Raw genomic sequence first — 23,299 nt, forward strand, 5'->3', positions numbered from 1 at the left:
GGAGAGAGAGGGAGAGGTAGGAGAAGGGGGGGTAGGGTTGGAGAAGGAGAGGTAGGTGGGTAGGTTTGTTGGGGAGAGGTAGGAGAAGGGGGGGGTAGGGTTGGAGAAGGAGAGGTAGGTGGGTAGGTTTGTTGGGGAGAGGTAGGAGAAGGGGGGGGTAGGGTTGGAGAAGGAGAGGTAGGTGGGTAGGTTTGTTGGGGAGAGGTAGGAGAAGGGGGGGTAGGGTTGGAGAAGGAGAGGTAGGTGGGTAGGTTTGTTGGGGAGAGGTAGGAGAAGGGGGGGGTAGGGTTGGAGAAGGAGAGGTAGGTGGGTAGGTTTGTTGGGGAGAGGTAGGAGAAGGGGGGGTAGGTTTGTTGGGGAGAGGTAGGAGAAGGGGGGGGTAGGGTTGGAGAAGGAGAGGTAGGTGGGTAGGTTTGTTGGGGAGAGGTAGGAGAAGGGGGGGTAGGTTTGTTGGGGAGAGGTAGGAGAAGGGGGGTAGGTTTGTTGGGGAGAGGTAGGAGAAGGGGGGGTAGGTTTGTTGGGGAGAGGTAGGAGAAGGGGGGGGGGGGTTTGTTGGGGAGAGGTAGGAGAAGGGGGGGTAGGTTTGTTGGGGAGAGGTAGGAGAAGGGGGGGTAGGTTTGTTGGGGAGAGGTAGGAGAAGGGGGGGTAGGGTTGGAGAAGGAGAGGTAGGAAAAATATATCGGAGAGAAACAGAAAACAGAATAATATTAACAAAAGTTTGGGTGACATTTTGTATTTATTTATTTTATATTTACATTTGAGTCATTTAGTGAGGCGGGGGGGATGCTGGGGGATTATTTAAGATACTTTTAGAAGAGGTTTCGGTGAACACTTACAGTGTAACAATATCGGCGTTAGCGGCCTGGACAGCCATGCTCAGAGGGTCGTGACCTTCCTCATCCACCTCCGTCTGACAAGCCCCTCTCTTCAGGAACAGACACACCTGACTAAAGAGAGAGAGATGGATATATATTTATATATATATATATATGTCTATATATCTGGAGAGAGATATAGATATATTTGCCCCATGGACCTCCCGGTTGAGGCTGGCTGCGACAGAGCCTGGGCTCAAACCCAGAGTCTCTGGTGGCACAGCTAGCACTGCGATGCAGTGTCTTAGACCACTGCGCCACTCGGGAGGCCCCTTATTTTTAATCTGAGCCTAGAGGAACGTCTTTGTCCTCAGGCCTGGAGGGAAGCCAAAGTCATTCCACTACCCGATAGTGGTAAAGTGGCCTTTACTGGTTCTAACAGCCGACCTATCAGCTTGCTGCCAGCTCTTAGCAAACTGTTGGGAAAAAATGGTGTTTGACCAAATACAATGTTATTTCTCTGTAAACAAACAACACACTTTCAGCACACTTATAGAGAAGGACATTCAACATGTACTGCACTGACACAAATGACTGATGATTGGTTGAAAGAAATTTATCATATGAAGATTGTGCGAGCTGTCCTGTTATATTTCAGTGCAGCCTTCGATATTATTGACCATAACCTGTTGAGAAAACGTATGTCTTATGGATTTTCAACCTCTGTCATATCGTGGATTCAGTGATCTATCTAATAGAACTCAAAGGGTTTTCTTTAATGGAAGCTTCTCTAATGTTAAACATGTAAAGTGTGGTGTACCGCAGGGCAGCTCTCTAGGCCCTCTACTCTTTTCTATTTTTACTAATGACCTGCCACTGGCATTAAACAAAGCCTGTGTGTCCATGTATGCTGATGATTCAACCATATACACATCAGCAACCACAGCTAATGTAGTCACTGAAACCCTTAACAAAGAGTTGTAGTCTGTTTTGGAATGGGTGGCCAGTAATACACTGGTCCTGAACATCTCTAAAACTAAGAGCATTGTATTTGGTACAAATCATTCCCTATGTTCTAGACCTCAGCTGAATCTGGTCATGAATGGTGTGGCTGTTGAATAAGCTGAGGAGACTAAATTACTTGGCGTTACCTTAGATTGTAAACTGTCATGATCAAAACATATTGATTCATTGGTTGTAAAGATGGAGAGAGATCTGTCCTTTAAAGAGATGCTCTGCTTTTATGAAACCACACTCCAAAAAGCAAGTTCTGCTCTAGTCTCATCTTATCTTGATTATTGTCCAGTCGTGTGGTCCAGTGCTGCAAGGATAGACCTTGTTAAGCTGCAGCTGGTCCAGAACAGAGAGCCACGTTTTGCTCTTCATTGTAATCAGAGGGCTGATATAAATACTATGAAGCCAGTCTCCCTTGGCTAAGAGTTGAGGAGAGACTGACTGCATCACTTCTTATTTTGATTAGAAACATTCATGTGTTGGTTATATACACTCGGTAGTGGTACTCCGTGTATATAAGCAAGTTACCAGGTAAGTATAGTGGTTAGGGATGAATGAATGTCTCTTACCCTGTATGTCCCAGGTATGGATAGTGGTATCGTGGTTAGGGATGAATGAATGAATCTCTTACCCTCTGTCCCAGGTAGGTAGTGTGGTGTAGGGGTTAGGGTTGAATGAATTAATGAATGTCTTACCCTCTGTCCCAGGTAGGTAGTGTGGTGTAAGGGTTAGGGATGAATGAATTAATGAATGTCTTACCCTCTGTCCCAGGTAGGTAGTGTGGTGTAAGGGTTAGGGATGAATGAATTAATCTCTTACCCTGTGTCCCAGGTAGGTAGTGTGGTGTAGGGGTTAGGGATGAATGAATTAATCCCTTACCCTCTGTTCCAGGGAGGTAGTGTGGTGTAAGGGTTAGGGATGAATCAATGAATCTCTTACCCTGTGTCCCAGGTGCACGATTTCTAATGATCAGGACGTTTTGACCTTTTTGCTTGCCCAAATTAGAATACCTCATGATAAGCTGCAGACCACACTATTTACCAATAGGTTTTCTTTCATCTCTATTTTTTCCTAGCTGTCCATTTACTGCCACAAACCGATGCTGGCACTAAGACCGCACTCAACGAGCTGTATGGGGCCATAAGCAAACAAGAAAATGCTCATTCAGAGGAGGTGCTTCTCGTGGTTGGTGATTTTAACGCAGGGAAGCTGAAATCTGTTGTACCCCCATTTTTTTTTTTACCCCATGCTAATCTACAGGAATGTCTCCATTTTACCCCATGCTAATCTACAGGAATGTTTCCTTTTTACCCCATGCTAATCTACAGGAATGTCTCCTTTTTACCCCCATGCTAATCTACAGGAATGTCTCCTTCTTACCCCATGCTAATCTACAGGAATGTCTCCTTCTTACCCCATGCTAATCTACAGGAATGTCTCCTTTTTACCCCATGCTAATCTACAGGAATGTCTCCATTTTACCCCCATGCTAATCTACAGGAATGTCTCCATTTTACCCCATGCTAATCTACAGGAATGTCTCCATTTTACCCCATGCTAATCTATAGGAATGTCTCCATTTTACCCCATGCTAATCTACAGGAATGTCTCCATTTTACCCCATGCTAATCTACAGGAATGTCTCCATTTTACCCCCATGCTAATCTACAGGAATGTCTCCATTTTACCCCATGCTAATCTACAGGAATGTCTCCATTTTACCCCCATGCTAATCTACAGGAATGTCTCCATTTTACCCCATGCTAATCTACAGGAATGTCTCCATTTTACCCCCATGCTAATCTACAGGAATGTCTCCATTTTACCCCATGCTAATCTATAGGAATGTCTCCATTTTACCCCATGCTAATCTACAGGAATGTCTCCATTTTACCCCCATGCTAATCTACAGGAATGTCTCCATTTTACCTCATGCTAATCTACAGGAATGTCTCCATTTTACCCCCATGCTAATCTACAGGAATGTCTCCATTTTACCCCATGCTAATCTACAGGAATGTCTCCATTTTACCCCATGCTAATCTACAGGAATGTCTCCATTTTACCCCCATGCTAATCTACAGGAATGTTTCCTTTTTACCCCATGCTAATCTACAGGAATGTCTCCATTTTACCCCATGCTAATCTACAGGAATGTTTCCTTCTTACCCCATGCTAATCTACAGGAATGTCTCCTTTTTACCCCATGCTAATCTACAGGAATGTTTCGCACAGACTGAAATATATTCTGGGATTCATTCGATAACATTGAGGAGTTTACCACATCAGTCACCGGCTTCATTAATAAGTGCATCGACGACGTTGTTCCCACAGTGACCGTACGTACATATCCCAACCAGAAGCCATGGATTTCAGGCAACATCTGCACTGAGAAACAGGCTAGAGCTGCCACTTTCAGGGAGCGGGCAAATAATCCGGACCGATGCACCAAGTCTGGAACCAAAAGGACCCTGAACAGCTTCTACCCCCAAGCCACAAGACTGCTAAATAGTTAACCAAATAGCTACCCCTTCTCCTTCAATGCTATCTGCATTGAACCCCCTTTGCACAAACTATTTTGACTCATCACATACATTGCTGTTACTGCTTATTATCTATCCTGTTGCCTAGTCACTTTACCACTAGATATATGTACACGTCTACCTCAATGACCTTGTTCCGCAGCACATCAACTCCGTACTGGTACCCCCGTGTATATAGCCTGGTACCCCGTGTATATAGCCTGGTACCCCGTGTATATAGCCTGGTACCCCGTGTATATAGCCTGGTACCCCGTGTATATAGCCTGGTACCCCGTGTATATAGCCTGGTACCCCCGTGTATATAGCCTGGTACCCCCGTGTATATAGCCTGGTACCCCCGTGTATATAGCCTGGTACCCCGTGTATATAGCCTGGTACCCCGTGTATATAGCCTGGTACCCGGTATATAGCCTGGTACCCCGTGTATATAGCCTGGTACCCCGTGTATATAGCCTGGTACCCCGTGTATATAGCCTGTACCCCGTGTATATAGCCTGGTACCCCGTGTATATAGCCTGGTACCCCGTGTATATCGCCTGGTACCCGTGTAATTACCTGGTAACCTCCGTGTAGTAGAGCTTGGGTAACCCCGTGTATATAAGCCTGGTACCCCGTGTTATATAGCCTGGTACCCCGTGTATATAGCCTTGTACCCCGTGTAAGATAGCCTGGTACCCGCGTGTAGATAGCCTGGTACCCCCGTGTATATAGCCTGGTTACCCCTGTATCTAGCCGTGGTACCCCGGTGTAATATAGCCTAGGTACCCCGTGTATATAGCCTGGTAACCGTGTATATGCCTGGTACCCCCGTGTATATAGCCGTGGTACCCCGTGGTATATAGCCTGGTATCCCCGTGTATAATCAGCCTGGTACCCCGTGTATATAGCCTGGTACCCCGTGTATATAGCCTGGTACCCGTGTATATAGCCTGGTACCCGTGTATATAGCCTGGTACCCCGTGTATATAGCCTGGTACCCCGTGTATATATGCCTGGGTACCCCGTGTATATAGCCTGGTACCCCGTGTATATAGCCTGGTACCCCGGTGTATATAGCCTGGTACCCCGTGTATATAGCTTGGTACCCCGTGTATATAGCCTGGTACCCCGTGTATATAGCCTGGTACCCCGTGTATATAGCCTGGTACCCCGTGTATATAGCCTGGTACCCCGTGTATATAGCCTGGTACCCCGTGTATATAGCCTGGTACCCCCGTGTATATAGCCTGGTACCCCGTGTATATAGCCTGGTACCCCCGTGTATATAGCCTGGTACCCCCGTGTATATAGCCTGGTACCCCGTGTATATAGCCTGGTACCCCGTGTATAGCCTGGTACCCCGTGTATATAGCCTGGTACCCCGTGTATATAGCCTGGTACCCGTGTATATAGCCTGGTACCCCGTGTATATAGCCTGGTACCCCCGTGTATATAACCAAGTTATCGTTACTCATTGTGAATTTATTCGTTATTATTTTAAATTATTATTCTCTATTTTCTTTCTCTCTGCATTGTTGGGAAGGACCCGTAAGTAAGAATTTCACTGTTGTTTACGAAGCAGGTTACAAATAAAATTTGATTTGAAAAAAAAGTAGGTAGAGTGGTATAGGGGTTAGGGATGAATGAATTAATGAATGTCTCTCACCCTGTATGTCCCAGGTAGGTAGCGTGGTGGAGGGGTCCTCTCCCCCCCATGTCCCTCTGGTTCACATCAGCCCCATTCTGCAGCAGGAACTCACACGCTGTCAGAGAGCCCTGACAGAGAGGAGAGAGAATGAGGGGAAGAGGGAAGAGGGAGAGAGAGAGAGTGGTGGGGGGAGGAGAGTGATGGGGAGGGAAGAGGGAGAGAGAGAGTGGTGGGGAGGGAAGAGGGAGAGAGAGAGTGGTGGGGGAGGAGAGTGGTGGGGGAGGGAAGAGGGATAGAGAGAGAGAGAGAGAGAGTGTTGGGGGGAGGAGAGTGTTGGCGGAGGGAAGAGGGAGAGAGAGTGGACGGGGGAGGTGAGTGGTGGGGGAGGGAAGAGGGAGAGAGAGAGAGTGGTGGGGGGAGGCGAGTGATGGGGAGGGAAGAGGGAGAGAGAGAGTGATGGGGGAGGAGAGTGATGGGGAGGGAAGAGGGAGAGAGAGAGTGGTGGGGGAGGAGAGTGATGGGGAGGGAAGAGGGAGAGAGAGAGTGGTGGGGGAGGAGAGTGATGGGGAGGGAAGAGGGAGAGAGAGAGTGGTGGGGGAGGAGAGTGATGGGGAGGGAAGAGGGAGAGAGAGAGTGGTGGGGGAGGAGAGTGATGGGGAGGGAAGAGGGAGAGAGAGAGCGGTGGGGGAGGAGAGTGATGGGGAAGAGGGAGAGACCACAGTGTCGTATCAGACCACAGTGTCTGAAAAGTGTCGTATCGGACCACAGTGTCGTATCAGACCACAGTGTCTGAACAGTGTCGTATCAGACCACAGTGTCGTATCGGACCACAGTGTCGTATCAGACCACAGTGTCGTATCAGACCACAGTGTCGTATCAGACCACAGTGTCTGAACAGTGTCGTATCAGACCACAGTGTCGTATCAGACCACAGTGTCGTATCAGACCACAGTGTCGTATCAGACCACAGTGTCGTATCGGACCACAGTGTCGTATCAGACCACAGTGTCGTATCAGACCACAGTGTCTGAACAGTGTCGTATCAGACCACAGTGTCGTATCGGACCACAGTGTCGTATCAGACCACAGTGTCGTATCAGACCACAGTGTCTGAACAGTGTCGTATCAGACCACAGTGTCGTATCGGACCACAGTGTCTTATCAGACCACAGTGTCTGAACAGTGTCGTATCCGACCACAGTGTCGTATCGGACCACAGTGTCGTATCAGACAACAGTGTCATATCAGACCACAGTGTCGTATCAGACCACAGTGTCGTATCAGACCACAGTGTCGTATCAGACCACAGTGTCTGAACAGTGTCGTATCAGACCACAGTGTCGTATCGGACCACAGTGTCGTATCAGACCACAGTGTCGTATCAGACAACAGTGTCTGAACAGTGTCGTATCGGACCACAGTGTCTTATCAGACCACAGTGTCTGAACAGTGTCGTATCCGACCACAGTGTCGTATCGGACCACAGTGTCGTATCAGACAACAGTGTCATATCAGACCACAGTGTCGTATCAGACCACAGTGTCTGAACAGTGTCGTATTAGACCACAGTGTCATATCAGACCACAGTGTCGTATCAGACCACAGTGTCGTATCAGACCACAGTGTCTGAACAGTGTCGTATCAGACCACAGTGTCGTATCAGACCACAGTGTCGTATCGGACCACAGTGTTGTATCAGACCACAGTGTCATATCAGACCACAGTGTCTGAACAGTGTCGTATCAGACCACAGTGTCGTATCGGACCACAGTGTCGTATCGGACCACAGTGTCGTATCAGACCACAGTGTCGTATCAGACCACAGTGTCTGAACAGTGTTGTATCAGACCACAGTGTCGTATCAGACCACAGTGTCGTATCAGACCACAGTGTCGTATCGGACCACAGTGTCATATCAGACCACAGTGTCTGAACAGTGTCGTATCAGACCACAGTGTCGTATCGGACCACAGTGTCGTATCAGACCACAGTGTCGTATCAGACAACAGTGTCTGAACAGTGTCGTATCGGACCACAGTGTCTTATCAGACCACAGTGTCTGAACAGTGTCGCATCCGACCACAGTGTCGTATCGGACCACAGTGTCGTATCAGACCACAGTGTCGTATCAGACCACAGTGTCGTATCGGAACACAGTGTCGTATCACACCACAGTGTCTGAACAGTGTTGTATCGGACCACAGTGTCGTATCGGACCACAGTGTCGTATCAGACCACAGTGTCGTATCAGACCACAGTGTCGTATCAGACCACAGTGTCGTATCAGACCACAGTGTCGTATCGGAACACAGTGTCGTATCAGACCACAGTGTCATATCAGACCACAGTGTCGTATCAGACCACAGTGTCGTATCAGACCACAGTGTCGTATGTATAAAGGCAGGCTGCTGAGGCGAGAACGACTCATAATAACATCTGGAATAAAACCATGGAAACCGTGTATTTGATACCATTCCATTTATTCTGTTCCAGCCATTACTATAAACCTCTCCTCCCTAAATAAGGTGCCACCAGCCGCCTGTGACCTGTATAGTGTGTGTCTGCACTCTGCCCAACACTGCCTATAGCGTGTATATAGTGTCTGCCTATAGCGTCTATAGCTTGTATCTTATCCCTGTCACGGCCTGTATAGTGTGTGTATCTATAGTGTGTGTATCTATAGTGTGTGTATCTATAGTGTGTGTATCTATAGTGTGTGTATCTATAGTGTGTATCTTACCCCTGTATAGTGTGTGTATCTATAGTGTGTGTATCTATAGTGTGTGTATCTATAGTGTGTGTATCTATAGTGTGTATCTTACCCCTGTATAGTGTGTGTATCTATAGTGTGTGTATCTATAGTGTGTGTATCTATAGTGTGTGTATCTATAGTGTGTATCTTACCCCTGTATAGTGTGTGTATCTATAGTGTGTGTATCTATAGTGTGTGTATCTATAGTGTGTGTATCTTACCCCTGTATAGTGTGTGTATCTATAGTGTGTGTATCTATAGTGTGTGTATCTTACCCCTGCCACGGCCTGTATGAGCGGGGTCTTTCCCTCCTCATCGCTGGCAGAGTGGACGTCTGCCCCGTGCGCCAGCGCCTCGGCCATGAGTGGCAGGTTGTGTAGCCGTGACGACCGGTAGAGCAACGCCCCCGGGGAGAGGGGCTCCTCAGGGTCTGATCCCGCCTCCTGCTCTATCTCCACTTCCCCGCTAGACTCCTCCTCTTCTGACTCACCCTCACACTCTACTGGGGCGAGGGGGAGGGCGAAGGAGAGAGTGTGGGGGGGAGGTGGAGAATGAGGGAGAGGAGGGTTAGTCTGGCTACTACAGTTTGACAAAGTCCTAAAATACGACTAGCGCTGAACCTTTGAAAGTACACAGTCTGTAAATTCTGACGTGCACACACAATTTTACATGTTAGACATTTAGCAGACGATCTTGTCCAGAGCGACTTACAATTAGTGTGTTCAGATAGCTAGGTGAGACAACCACATATCACAGTCATAGTCAGTACATTCATCTACAGATAGCTAGGTGGACCAGTCATAGTCAGTACATTCATCTACAGATAGCTAGGTGGACCAGTCATAGTCAGTACATTCATCTACAGATAGCTAGGTGGACCAGTCATAGTCAGTACATTCATCTACAGATAGCTAGGTGGACCAGTCATAGTCAGGACATTCATCTACAGATAGCTAGGTGGGACAACCACATATCACAGTCATAGTAGGTACATTTTTCCTCAAAGTATTTATCAACAATGTCAGCACTAATAGGAAACACACACACACACACACACCTGTGACTTACCCTCCTCGGTGACACTGTCGACCACTGAGCCAAACACCAGGATGTCTGTGCTCCCGTCTGTACTGCCTCCCAGCCCACTGTCACTGCTCAGACCTGCAGGGCCAACCAGCGCCAAGCCACGGACACGTTAGTCACCACACCTCCTCCCCTGAAGCTCCACAACAAGACCCCCTTACAGCCCCAAACCCAGTCTCCTCACCAGCTAGGTACACCCGCCCTAAACACCCTAACCCCCTAAACACTCCTCCTAACCCTAACCCCCTAAACACTCCTCCTAACCCTAACCCCCTAAACACTCCTCCTAACCCTAACCCCCTAAACACTCCTCCTAACCCCAACCCCCCTGAACACTCCTCCTAACCCCAACCCCCCCTAAACACTCCTCCTAACCCCCCAAACACTCCTCCTAACCCCCCAAACACTCCTCCTAACCCCAACCCCCCCTAAACACTCCTCCTAACCCCAACCCCCCCTAAACACTCCTCCTAACCCTAACCCTCAAACACTCCTCCTAACCCCAACCCCCCCTAAACACTCCTCCTAACCCTAACCCCCCTAAACACTCCTCCTAACCCTAACCCCCCCTCCTAACCCGAACCCCCCCGAAACACTCCTCCTAACCCTAACCCCCTAAACACTCCTCCTAACCCTAACCCCCTTAAACACTCCTCCTAACCCTAACCCCCCTAAACACTCCTCCTAACCCTAACCCCCCCTAAACACTCCTCCTAACCCTAACCCCCCCCTAAACACTCCTCCTAACCCTAACCCCCCCTAAACACTCCTCCTAACCCTAACCCCCCCTAAACACTCCTCCTAACCCTAACCCCCTAAACACTCCTCCTAACCCTAACCCCCCCTAAACACTCCTCCTAACCCTAACCCCCTAAACACTCCTCCTAACCCTAACCCCCCTAAACACTCCTCCTAACCCTAACCCCCTAAACACTCCTCCTAACCCTAACCCCCCCTAAACACTCCTCCTAACCCTAACCCCCCTTCCTAACCCTAACCCCCCCTAACCACTCCTCCTAACCCTAACCCCCCCTAACCACTCCTCCTAACCCTAACCCCCCCTAAACACTCCTCCTAACCCTAACCCCCCTAAACATTCCTCCTAACCCTAACCCCCTAAACACTCCTCCTAACCCTAACCCCCCCTAAACACTCCTCCTAACACTAACCCCCCCTCCTAACCACTCCTCCTAACCATTACCCCCCCTAAACACTCCTCCTAACCCTAACCCCCCCTCCTAACCCTAACCCCCCCTAAACACTCCTCCTAACCCTAACCCCCCCTAAACACTCCTCCTAACCCTAACCATCCTCTGGCAGCCTCTCAATCTACCCTACTGACCCCAATCTACCCTTCTGACCCCAATCCACCCTACTGACCCCAATCTACCCTGCTGACCCCAATCTACCCTCTGACCCCAAGCTACCCTACTGACCACAATCTACCCTCTGACCCCAAGCTACCCTCTGACCCCAAGCTACCCTACTGACCACAATCTACCCTACTGACCACAATCTACCCTACTGACCCCAATCTACCCTGCTGACTACAATCTACCCTACTGACCCCAATCCACCCTGCTGACCCCAATCCCCCCATATAGCACCAAGCCTCCTCTCCACCCCAACAGTTCCTTCTAAAGCCTCATCTCCACCCCAACAGTTCCTTCTAAAGCCTCATCTCCACCCCAACAGTTCCTTCTAAAGCCTCCTCTCCACCCCAACAGTTCCTTCTAAAGCCTCATCTCCACCCCAACAGTTCCTTCTAAAGCCTCATCTCCACCCCAACAGTTCCTTCTAAAGCTTCCTCTCCACCCCAACAGTTCCTTCTAAAGCCTCATCTCCACCCCAACAGTTCCTTCTAAAGCCTCATCTCCAGTCCCAAAACATATATTATTCCGTTTGTTCTCTCTGGTTGGCAGGTGAGTGTGTGTCAGACCACAGCCACACTTAGATAACTCTGGGCCAGACTTACTGCGGGAAACTCTGAGCCAGACTTACTGCGGGGAACTCTGGGCCAGACTTACTGCGGGGAACTCTGACCCAGATTTACTGCGGGGAACTCTGACCCAGATTTACTGCGGGGAACTCTGAGCCAGACTTACTGCGGGGAACTCTGGGCCAGACTTACTGCGGGAAACTTTAGGCCAGACTTATTGCGGGGAACTCTGGGCCAGACTTACTGCGGGGAACTCTGGGCCAGACTTACTGCGGGGAACTCTGGGCCAGACTTACTGCGGGGAACTCTGGGCCAGACTTACTGCGGGGAACTCTGGGCCAGACTTACTGCGGGGAACTCTGGGCCAGACTTACTGCGCGAAACTCTGGGTCAGACTGACTGCGGGGAACTCTGGGCCAGACATACTGCGGGAAACTCTGGGCCAGACTTACTGCGGGAAACTTTGGGTCAAACTTACTGCGGGTGCCATTGCCAGTGTCGAAGTAGGAGAAGAGGTTGTCCATCTCATCAGGACAAAACAGAGAGTCACGACGGAGCTTCGCTGCTGCTGCAGCTGAGGACATACAGGAGAGAGAGAGAGAGTCTTAATATCACCTCATATTAAAAAAAGTTTTCCAGACAGGAGCTCTCATTATTTATTTGACAAAAGTAAAAGTGATAAAGTACAAAGGTTTGCAGATATGGAGGGACTGGTTTTAAATCCCCAGACTGTTTGAAGTGTCAGAAATTGGGATTGGGTCTCGTGACGACGTCTGCAGTCTGTCTGATGCAGCAGGACAGAGCAAACAGTTCAGCATCACATGCTTTCCTCAGGGCTCTTCCACAACACCTAAATGGATATTTTTCTAGTTGTATTGTCCTTCAAGACATATGCAGGACAGCTTTCCACGGCTTAAACATTCAGTCAACTGCAGAAGGAGAGGAGAGAGAGAGTTTAGTCACCTGCGGAGAGGTTTCCTGGTGAAATCAAACCGGGGTCATGTCGGTATTTCCGGCGGGTTTTGGGCGCTCCTCGCACGGAGCTGTTGTGGCGATGACACTTCTTCACGCTCCAGGGGCGGGACTTCCTCTCGCCTTCCACCAATGAGTCACTGACACTCATCTTCTTCAGGAAACGCCTCTCCACATATTTAGCCTTGATCCACGCCTCCTTCTCTTGTCTAAGAGAGAGAGAGAGAGATGAGGGAAGACCGTATGTGTCACGTTTAGGAGTCTCCTAGCCAATAGGAGACGAGGGAAGACCTTATATGTCATGTTTAGGAGTCTCCTAGCCAATAGGAGAAGAGGGAAGACCTTATATGTCATGTTTAGGAGTCTCCTAGCCAATAGGAGACGAGGGAAGTCCTTATATGTCATGTTTAGGAGTCTCCTAGCCAATAGGAGACGAGGGAAGACCTTATATGTCATGTTTAGGAGTCCCCTAGCCAATAGGAGACGAGGGAAGACCTTATATGTCATGTTTAGGAGTCTCCCAGCCAATAGGAGATGAGGGAAGACCGTATATGTCATGTTTAGGAGTCTCCTAGCCAATAGGAGATGAGGGAAGACCGTATATGTCATGTTTAGGAGTCTCCTAGCCTATAGGAGATGAGGGAAGACCATATATGTCATGTTTAGGAGTCTCCTAGCCTATAGGAGATGAGGGAAGACCATATATGTCATGTTTAGGAGTCTCCTAGCCTATAGGAGATGAGGGAAGACCATATATGTCATGTTTAGGAGTCTCCTAGCCTATAGGAGATGAGGAAAGACCATATATGTCATGTTTAGGAGTCTCCTAGCCTATAGGTAAACTTGCTAACCAGTGCTCACCTAGGACTGGAAGGTCCAGGTTTCTTCACTCCCAGTTCCTCACAAGCTCCCTCATAGATGTGGTTAATCACATTGTTACCCAGCTCACACATCAACTGGAGACAGAGAGGAAAGATAGCAGAGAAGAAACGATTAGGTGAGGAATTTCATAACCCCGAAACACGAGAGATATTCCCAGAGTCCCAAGAAGCTTCTTTGAAAGGATTTACGTCATATCTTGAATCACGAAGATGATGCAGAGCAGGAAGTGAGAAACTCACCTTGAGTAGCTCTGGTTCCCAGGAGTCCAGTGTTAGTGAACGAACCTTGGAGCAATGAACCCCCAGACTCCTGTAGAAGAGAGAGAGCGACAACAGGTCAGATACAGCGGCGTTTCCTAAACTCCGAGTAGAGTATGTGTGTTGCGTAGCCGGTATTCTGCGAAGATACGGAGGGACAAGTTTTAAACAGATTACCATCCCCAGACTGTCTGAAGTGACAGAAATCGGGATTAGGTCTTGTGATGATGATGTCTGCAGTCTGCTTCCTGTCTGTCACCTGTTCTACTTCCTGTCTCTCGCTGCTGTTTGGCTGTTCTTTCACCTGTTCTACTTCCTGTCTCTCACTGCTGTTTGGCTGTTCTTTCACCTGTTCTACTTCCTGTCTCTCGCTGCTGTTTGGCTGTTCTTTCACTTGTTCTACTTCCTGTCTCTCGCTGCTGTTTGACTGTTCTTTCACCTGTTCTACTTCCTGTCTCTCGCTGCTGTTTGGCTGTTCTTTCACTTGTTCTACTTCCTGTCTCTCGCTGCTGTTTGACTGTTCTTTCACTTGTTCTACTTCCTGTCTCTCGCTGCTGTTTGGCTGTTCCCTCACTTGTTCTACTTCCTGTCTCTCGCTGCTGTTTGACTGTTCTCTGTCAGGTGAGGTGTCACAGGTGAGGACTGAACTGACGGAAATGTGGTAAACACCTGTCAATCCGTTAAAAGTTGACGGCTGCCTGAAGTCAGGAAACAAGGTGCAGTCTTTGTAAATTGCTCACCCGTGATTTAGGTTCTCGTGAAGTCCTTGATGCAGAGAATTGTTTCCAATGTTGTTTTTAGTTTCCTACCTGTGGCATTGTGGGTACTGTAGTTTACCTGTGTATGCCGGAGCACTTAATGCATAGACGTGTGCTTAGGGTGTTGTAATTTAGTCTAGTTCACTATAGCATTGTCGGTATTGTAGTCTAGCACCCTCAAACTCAACTCTGGACCTCGAAGCCAGTTCCACTGTGTTTTTACATTGTTCCCCTCTAATCGGGGACTGATTTAGACCTGGGACACCAGGTGGGTGCAATTCATTATCAGATAGAACAGAGAATCAGCAGGCTCCGGATCTCGTAGGGTAAGAGTTGAGTACCCCTGGTCTAGTGATTCCCTACCTGTAGCATTGTGGGTAGTGTAGTTTACCTGTGTATGCCAGAGCACTCGATGCAGAGCAGGACTCCCAGGTTGATGGAGGCCCAGCATGGTGCAGCCTGGGAACAGTCACAACACAGCTCATTACCCGGGAGGGTCTGCACCCGGTGGAGGATGCTCTCCCCCCTGCCCTCACCCCCTCTCCCCCATTTCTCCCCCCGGGGCTCGCTGGCTGAGTCTATACTGCTGGTAGAAGGGGAGGCTGTCCGGTCCAGACGCTAGAGAGAGACAGAGAACAGAGGGTGGTTATGGTTGGTTAGTTAGCTAAAGGCTTTAGGTCAGCTAGTTACACTGCTGGTGGGTCCCAACTAAAGGCTTTAGGCCAGCTAGTTACACTGCTGGTGGGTCCCAACTAAAGGCTTTAGGCCAGCTAGTTACACTGCTGGTGGGTCCCAGCTAAAGGCTTTAGGCCAGCTAGTTACACTGCTGGTGGGTCCCAACTAAAGGCTTTAGGCCAGCTAGTTATACTGCTGGTGGGTGGTTCCCAGCTAAAGGCTTTAGGCCAGCTAGTTATACTGCAGGTGGGTGGGTCCAAGCTAAAGGCTTTAGGCCAACTAGTTATACTGCAGGTGGGTGGGTCCAAGCTAAAGGCTTTAGGCCAACTAGTTATACTGCAGGTGGGTCCCAGCTAAAGGATTTAGGCCAGCTAGATATACTGCTGGTGGGTCCCAGCTAAAGGCTTTAGGCCAGCTAGTTATATTGCTGGTGGGTCCCAGCTAAAGGCTTTAGGCCAGCTAGTTATACTGCTGGTGGGTGGTTCCCAGCTAAAGGCTTTAGGCCAGCTAGTTATACTGCAGGTGGGTGGGTCCAAGCTAAAGGCTTTAGGCCAACTAGTTATACTGCAGGTGGGTCCCAGCTAAAGGATTTAGGCCAGCTAGATATACTGCTGGTGGGTCCCAGCTAAAGGCTTTAGGCCAGCTGGTGGGTGGGTCCCAGCTAAAGGCTGTCAGTTGGAACAATCAATGTCATTCTCTCTGTAGGGTTCATGTTAGGGTCAGTACCTCAATGTAGTTCTCTCTGTAGGGTTCATGTTAGGGTCAGTACCTCAATGTCGTTCTCTCTATAGGTTTCATGTTAGGGTCAGTACCTCAATGTCGTTCTCTCTGTAGGGTTAATGTTAGGGTTAGTGTTGAGGTTAGAGTCAGGGTTAATGTTAGGGTTGGATTCAATAAATGACAGACGAATCTGATGTGCACTGGCACAGGCAACCCCTTTAAGATAAATGGTAAGACTTGTGTAATTCATACTTTATATGACAAAAAAAAGGCTATAAAAGAAGACCACAATCAGACATTAGGTTAAGAACCAGAGATTCTAAACTAAGAATAGAGGCCAAGTGCCAAGGTCAGAGCGGTGGTCTAGGAGGAAAGGTTCATTATGAGGATCTAGGGGTTAAAATAGATATAGGGAGTCAGGGGTTCGGATTAGATATGGGGGTCTAGGGATATAAGGTTAGGAATTACAGTAAGGATTTTAGAGTCAGGGTTAATGTTAGGGTTAATGCTAGGGTTAGAGTTGAGGTTAGAGTCAGGGTTAATGTTAGGGTTAGGATTAGAGTTGAGGTTAGAGTCAGGGTTAATGTTAGGGTTAGGATTAGAGTTGAGGTTAGTCAGGGTTAATGTTAGGGTTAGGATTAGAGTTGAGGTTAGTCAGGGTTAATGTTAAGGTTAGGATTAGAGTTGAGGTTAGGTTTTAGAGTCAGGGTTAATGTTAGGGTTAGGATTAAGAGTTGAGGTTAGTCAGGGTTAATGTTGGGGTTAGGATTAGAGTTGAGGTTAGTCAGGGTTAATTTTAGGGTTAGGATTAGAGTTTAGGTTAGAGTCAGGTTTAATGTTAGGGTTAGGATTAGAGTTGAGGTGAGTCAGGGTTAATGTTAGGATTAGGATTAGAGTTTAGGTTAGAGTCAGGTTTAATGTTAGGGTTAGGATTAGAGTTGAGGTTAGAGTCAGGGTTAATGTTAGGGTTAGGATTAGAGTTGAGGTTAGAGTCAGGGTTAATGTTAGGGTTAGGATTAGAGTTGAGGTTAGAGTCAGGGTTAATGTTAGGGTTAGGATTAGAGTTGAGGTTAGTCAGGGTTAATGTTAGGATTAGAGTTGAGGTAAGTCAGGGTTAATGTTAGGGTTAGGATTAGAGTTTAGGTTAGAGTCAGGTTTAATGTTAGGGTTAGGATTAGAGTTGAGGTTAGTCAGGGTTAATGTTAGGGTTAGGATTAGAGTTGAGGTTAGTCAGGGTTAATGTTAGGATTAGAGTTGAGGTAAGTCAGGGTTAATGTTAGGGTTAGGATTAGAGTTTAGGTTAGAGTCAGGTTTAATGTTAGGGTTAGGATTAGAGTTGAGGTTAGTCAGGGTTAATGTTAGGGTTAGGATTAGAGTTGAGGTTAGTCAGGGTTAATGTTAGGATTAGAGTTGAGGTAAGTCAGGGTTAATGTTAGGGTTAGGATTAGAGTTGAGGTTAGTCAGGCTTAATGTTAGGTTTAGGATTAGAGTTGAGGTTAGTCAGGCTTAATGTTAGGTTTAGGATTAAGAGTTGAGGTTAGTCAGGGTTAATGTTAGGATTAGGGGCAGGGTTAGAGTCAGGGTTAATTTTGGGGTTAGGGTTGAGGTCAGGGCCAGTACCTCGATGTAGTAGTTGTCTGATATCTCTCTGTATGCAGAGGCGATGGAGGCCTGTACAGCTTGGATCCAGGCCTGCCGTAACTTCTCTGACTCTGCCTGGAGCATACAGCTCCTAGTGGGAGAGAGGAGGGTGAGGAGAGGACACACACACACACACCCACACACCAATCGATCATATTCACCCACACACACACCGATCATACACACACACACACACACACACACACACACACACACACACACACACACACACACACACACACACACACACACATACTTACTTAGTGGGGGACACCACCTCAAAGCAGAACCTCCTCTCTCCGTCCTCGCAAGGTTTGACTGAACACAGCCTCAGGTCCTCCACCACCACCGTCAGGGCATCCTATTGGCAGAGAGCAGGTTCAATCAAAACACAACATTCTTTCATTGGCTGAGAGCGGCGTCAATAAAAACCCAACATCCTTTCATTGGCTGAGTATCTTCAGCCCCTTCTCTTGTAATTTAGTCAGGGGGCCACCACATATTGTCTTTGGGGCCACCCTGGATTTAGCCTCAAATCCAATATGGTGTCCAAAATCCAATATGGTTGGCATTATAACAGTAGTGGTTGTAGTTCTGGGACCTGACCAGGTTACACAGCTAACAGTAGTGGTTGTAGTTCTGGGACCTGACCAGGTTACACAGCTAACAGTAGTGGTTGTAGTTCTGGGGCCTGACCAGGTTACACAGCTAACAGTAGTGGTTGGGGCCTGACCAGGTTACACAGCTAACAGTAGTGGTTGTAGTTCTGGGACCTGACCAGGTTACACAGCTAACAGTAGTGGTTGTAGTTCTGGGACCTGACCAGGTTACACAGCTAACAGTAGTGGTTATAGTTCTGGGACCTGACCAGGTTACACAGCTAACAGTAGTGGTTGTAGTTCTGGGACCTGACCAGGTTACACAGCTAACAGTAGTGGTTGTAGTTCTGGGACCTGACCAGGTTACACAGCTAACAGTAGTGGTTGTAGTTCTGGGACCTGACCAGGTTACACAGCTAACAGTAGTGGTTGTAGTTCTGGGGCCTGACCAGGTTACACAGCTAACAGTAGTGGTTGTAGTTCTGGGGCCTGACCAGGTTACACAGCTAACAGTAGTGGTTGTAGTTCTGGGACCTGACCAGGTTACACAGCTAACAGTAGTGGTTGTAGTTCTGGGACCTGACCAGGTTACACAGCTAACAGTAGTGGTTGTAGTTCTGGGGCCTGACCAGGTTACACAGCTAACAGTAGTGGTTGTAGTTCTGAGGCCTGACCAGGGTACAGAGCTAACAGTAGTTCTGGGGCCTGACCAGGTTACACAGCTAACAGTAGTGTTTGTAGTTCTGGAGCCTGACCAGGTTGAACAGCTAACAGTAGTTCTGGGACCTGACCAGGTTACACAGCTAACAGTAGTGGTTGTAGTTCTGGGGCCTGACCAGGTTACACAGCTAACAGTAGTGGTTGTAGTTCTGGGGCCTGACCAGGTTACACAGCTAACAGTAGTGGTTGTAGTTCTGGGACCTGACCAGGTTACACAGCTAACAGTAGTGGTTGTAGTTCTGGGACCTGACCAGGTTACACAGCTAACAGTAGTGGTTGTAGTTCTGGGGCCTGACCAGGTTACACAGCTAACAGTAGTGGTTGTAGTTCTGAGGCCTGACCAGGGTACAGAGCTAACAGTAGTTCTGGGGCCTGACCAGGTTACACAGCTAACAGTAGTGTTTGTAGTTCTGGAGCCTGACCAGGTTGAACAGCTAACAGTAGTTCTGGGACCTGACCAGGTTACACAGCTAACAGTAGTGGTTGTAGTTCTGGGGCCTGACCAGGTTACACAGCTAACAGTAGTGGTTGTAGTTCTGGGACCTGACCAGGTTACACAGCTAACAGTAGTGGTTGTAGTTCTGGGGCCTGACCAGGTTACACAGCTAACAGTAGTGGTTGGGGCCTGACCAGGTTACACAGCTAACAGTAGTTCTGGGGCCTGACCAGGTTACACAGCTAACAGTAGTGGTTGTAGTTCTGGGGCCTGACCAGGTTACACAGCTAACAGTAGTGGTTGTAGTTCTGGGGCTGAGAAGGAATATCACCACAGCAAGCAAGGTAGTTGGAGTCAAACAGACAGGCCTGGATGAGATCTTTAAGGTCAGGGCCCTACGTAAAGGCTCACAAAATCATTTTAGATCCAAGCCACCCCCTGTACCCGGACTGTGAACTACTCCCCTCTGGGCGCAGGTGTAGGGCACCCCTCAGCAGGAAAAACAGAACTAGACAATCATTTGTGCCAGGTGTTATATCTCTCCTAAATAGCTTTGGCTAATGTTCCTATCCACCCAGTAAGGTCAGCAGGCTAATGTTCCTATAGACCCAGTAAGGTCAGCAGGCTAATGTTCCTATAGACCCAGTAAGGTCAGCAGGCTAATGCTCCTATCCACCCAGTAAGGTCAGCAGGCTAATGTTCCTATAGACTCAGTAAGACCAGCAGGCTAATGTTCCGATCCACCCAGGAAGGTCAGCAGGCTAATGTTCCTATAGACCCAGTAAGGTCAGCAGGCTAATGTTCCTATAGACCCAGTAAGGTCAGCAGGCTAATGCTCCTATCCACCCAGTAAGGTCAGCAGGCTAATGTTCCTATAGACCCAGTAAGGTCAGCAGGCTAATGTTCCTATAGACCCAGTAAGGTCAGCAGGCTAATGTTCCTATCCACCCAGTAAGGTCAGCAGGCTAATGTTCCTATAGACCCAGTAAGGTCAGCAGGCTAATGTTCCTATAGACCCAGTAAGGTCAGCAGGCTAATGCTCCTATCCACCCAGTAAGGTCAGCAGGCTAATGTTCCTATAGACTCAGTAAGACCAGCAGGCTAATGTTCCGATCCACCCAGGAAGTGATGAACAGGAAGTGAACACCTCTTATGCACTTGGCACCAGCTCAACCCAAACAGCAGAAGAGTCCACTATAACGTCACCAGCTCAACCCAAACAGTAGAAGAGTGCGATGGAACATCCCAACGAGCATCACACATCCAGTGAGTCAGTGGAAGGTCATGTTGGATTCAGGCAGCCGTATTGGACTAGCAATTAATCAAAGCTTACTTCTTCATAACGAGGTGATTTCAGAGCCCAATCCTGGCGGCACAAGTTATACCACAGTTGGTATTCCACAAGTTGTAGAGCTATAGGGAGAGGGTGTCCAGGTATACCACATTTGTAGAGCTAGGGAGAGGGTATCCAGGTATACCACAGTTGTAGAGCTATAGGGAGAGGGTGTCCAGGTAAACCACAAGTTGTAGAGCTATAGGGAGAGGGTGTCCAGGTAAACCACAGTTGTAGAGCTATAGGGAGAGTGTGTCCAGGTAAACCACAGTTGTAGAGCTATAGGGAGAGTGTGTCCAGGTAAACCACAAGTTGTAGAGCTATAGGGAGAGGGTGTCCAGGTAAACCACAAGTTGTAGAGCTATAGGGAGAGTGTGTCCTGGTAAACCACAAGTTGTAGAGCTAGGGAGAGGGTATCCAGGTATACCACAAGTTGTAGAGCTATAGGGAGAGGGTATCCAGGTATACCACAGTTGTAGAGCTATAGGGAGAGTGTGTCCAGGTAAACCACAAGTTGTAGAGCTATAGGGAGAGGGTATCCAGGTAAACCACAAGTTGTAGAGCTAGGGAGAGGGTGTCCAGAGTTCATCTTGTCTTTTGTTTGAGCCTCCCAGTTGCCTCATTGATTCCCAAAGAGACTTCATGTCTTGGAATATTTGGTGTTGCCAAGCAGTCTGCTGTCTTTGCTATATCCAGACAATGGTGTTTATTTATGGCAGGCCTACTGGATGCCCAACATAGCTTAATGACACAACATTGGTATTGAGTACAGGTCATAAGTACAGTACACACATCTAAAAGACGTCTCTCATTTAAAACCTAAAACAGGTGTCACGACTTCCTCCGAAGTTGGTTCCCTCTCCTTGTTTGGGAGGCGTTCGGCGCTCGTCGTCACTGTCTTTCTGGCTTCCACCGATCCATGTTTCTGGTTTCCATTTGTTATGTCTTGATTGTACACACCTGGTTCCCATTATGTTATTATTATTTCCCTATTTAACCCTCTGGTTCCCGTTATGTGGTGGTGTAACGGATGTGAAACGGCTAGCTTAGTTAGCAGTGGTGCTGGTGTAAAGGATGTGAAACGGCTAGCTTAGTTAGCGGTGGTGCTGGTTTAACGGATGTGAAACGGCTAGCTTAGTTAGCGGTGGTGCTGGTGTAACGGATGTGAAACGGCTAGCTTAGTTAGCGGTGGTGCTGGTGTAACGGATGTGAAACGGCTAGCGTAGTTAGCGGTGGTGCTGGTGTAACGGATGTGAAACGGCTAGCTTAGTTAGCGGTGGTGCTGGTGTAACGGATGTGAAACGGCTAGCTTAGTTAGTGGTGGTGCTGGTGTAACGGATGTGAAACGGCTAGCTTAGTTAGCGGTGGTGCTGGTGTAACGGATGTGAAACGGCTAGCTTAGTTAGCGGTGGTGCTGGTGTAACGGATGTGAAACGGCTAGCTTAGTTAGCGGTGGTGCTGGTGTAACGGATGTGAAATGGCTAGCTTAGTTAGCAGTGCGCGCTAAATAGCGTTTCAATCGGTGACGTCACTTGCTCTGAGACCTTGAAGTAGTAGTTCCCCTTTGCTCTGCAAGGGCCGCGGCTTTTGTGGAGCGATGGGTAACGATGCTTCGTGGGTGACTGTTGTTGATGTGTGCAGAGGGTCCCTGGTTCGCGCCCGGGTATGGCCGAGGGGACGGTCTAAAGTTATACTGTGACACGTGATTGTTCCTGTTATGTGTTATGTCTTGTGTGTTAGGGTTTGTAGTTCCCTACGTGGATTTATTGTACAGGTTATTTTTCCCGAGTAAAGTACATTATTTTTTACTCAGTTCTGTTTCCTGCTTGACTCCGTCCTCACCAATACACCGCTGGCGCTGACAACAGGTGATTAAACCACCATTTAAATGGTATAATGGCAGCCATATTGGATTTTTGGATGAAATAACGGATTTGGAGTAGAGAAGGCTGATGGGAGGAGCTACAGGAAGACGGGCTCATTGGCTGGAATGTAATACATGTGTAACTATGTGTTGTTGTCAGGCAGGACCATACAACAGCACTGAATGAGACCACATTTGACTTGGAAAGTTTAAATTCATCAAAAAATATTCATAGTTGATATTTCCTCCTATTGTATCTTTCTCTTTACAGGTCTATATTTCCTAGATGCATTAAGATATCCTACTGCTGTTCGTTTATGTTGGGAAGGCAACTGACTACTTGTTTTCCAAATGTTAGCAATATCAGAGCTTGTAATATTGGGTTACATGAGTTTGTAGGGGTATCTCAATAACTAAAGCCCCTTTGTTGATGATTGGCCACCAGCCTAATGATAGCAAAAACAGACCGGCATTCAGGCGGATTACATAGCTATTCCTTTCAAAAGTCCCAGTTCTTTTCTTACCTTAAGTCGCTTCTGGTAGACCAGCTGGCTGTTCTGTATGGAGAACCACCGTCTGGAAGGAGAGAGGAGGAGGGGAGGAAAGGATTAGAGAGGAGGAGGGGAGGAGAGAGGAGGAGGGGAGGAAAGGATTAGAGAGGAGGAGGGG

The 23,299-nt window shown here is 48.1% G+C and overlaps 1 protein-coding gene across 3 annotated transcripts in view; it reads right to left on the minus strand.

Annotated features, from left to right (window-relative positions):
• LOC109891664 (arf-GAP with coiled-coil, ANK repeat and PH domain-containing protein 3) overlaps positions 1–23,299 on the minus strand; it is a 156,627-nt gene that overhangs the window by 14,072 nt on the left and 119,256 nt on the right. For 2 of the 3 annotated variants that reach the window (XM_031825775.1, XM_031825777.1), the window contains exons 12-23: positions 23,155–23,206; positions 17,939–18,039; positions 17,658–17,769; positions 15,034–15,260; positions 13,867–13,936; positions 13,607–13,701; positions 12,737–12,954; positions 12,252–12,347; positions 9,820–9,921; positions 9,027–9,253; positions 6,018–6,127; positions 837–947 (exon numbers count right to left, since the gene is read on the minus strand). In XM_031825775.1, the coding sequence (XP_031681635.1) occupies positions 837–947; positions 6,018–6,127; positions 9,027–9,253; positions 9,820–9,921; positions 12,252–12,347; positions 12,737–12,954; positions 13,607–13,701; positions 13,867–13,936; positions 15,034–15,260; positions 17,658–17,769; positions 17,939–18,039; positions 23,155–23,206 (1,521 nt within the window). The remainder of the gene's footprint in view (positions 1–836; positions 948–6,017; positions 6,128–9,026; positions 9,254–9,819; positions 9,922–12,251; positions 12,348–12,736; positions 12,955–13,606; positions 13,702–13,866; positions 13,937–15,033; positions 15,261–17,657; positions 17,770–17,938; positions 18,040–23,154; positions 23,207–23,299) is intronic. The other variant, XM_031825776.1, reaches the window with a different exon arrangement.

The sequence above is a fragment of the Oncorhynchus kisutch genome, linkage group LG5 (genome assembly GCF_002021735.2).
Source record: "Oncorhynchus kisutch isolate 150728-3 linkage group LG5, Okis_V2, whole genome shotgun sequence".
NCBI classification, from domain to species: Eukaryota; Metazoa; Chordata; class Actinopteri; order Salmoniformes; family Salmonidae; genus Oncorhynchus; species Oncorhynchus kisutch.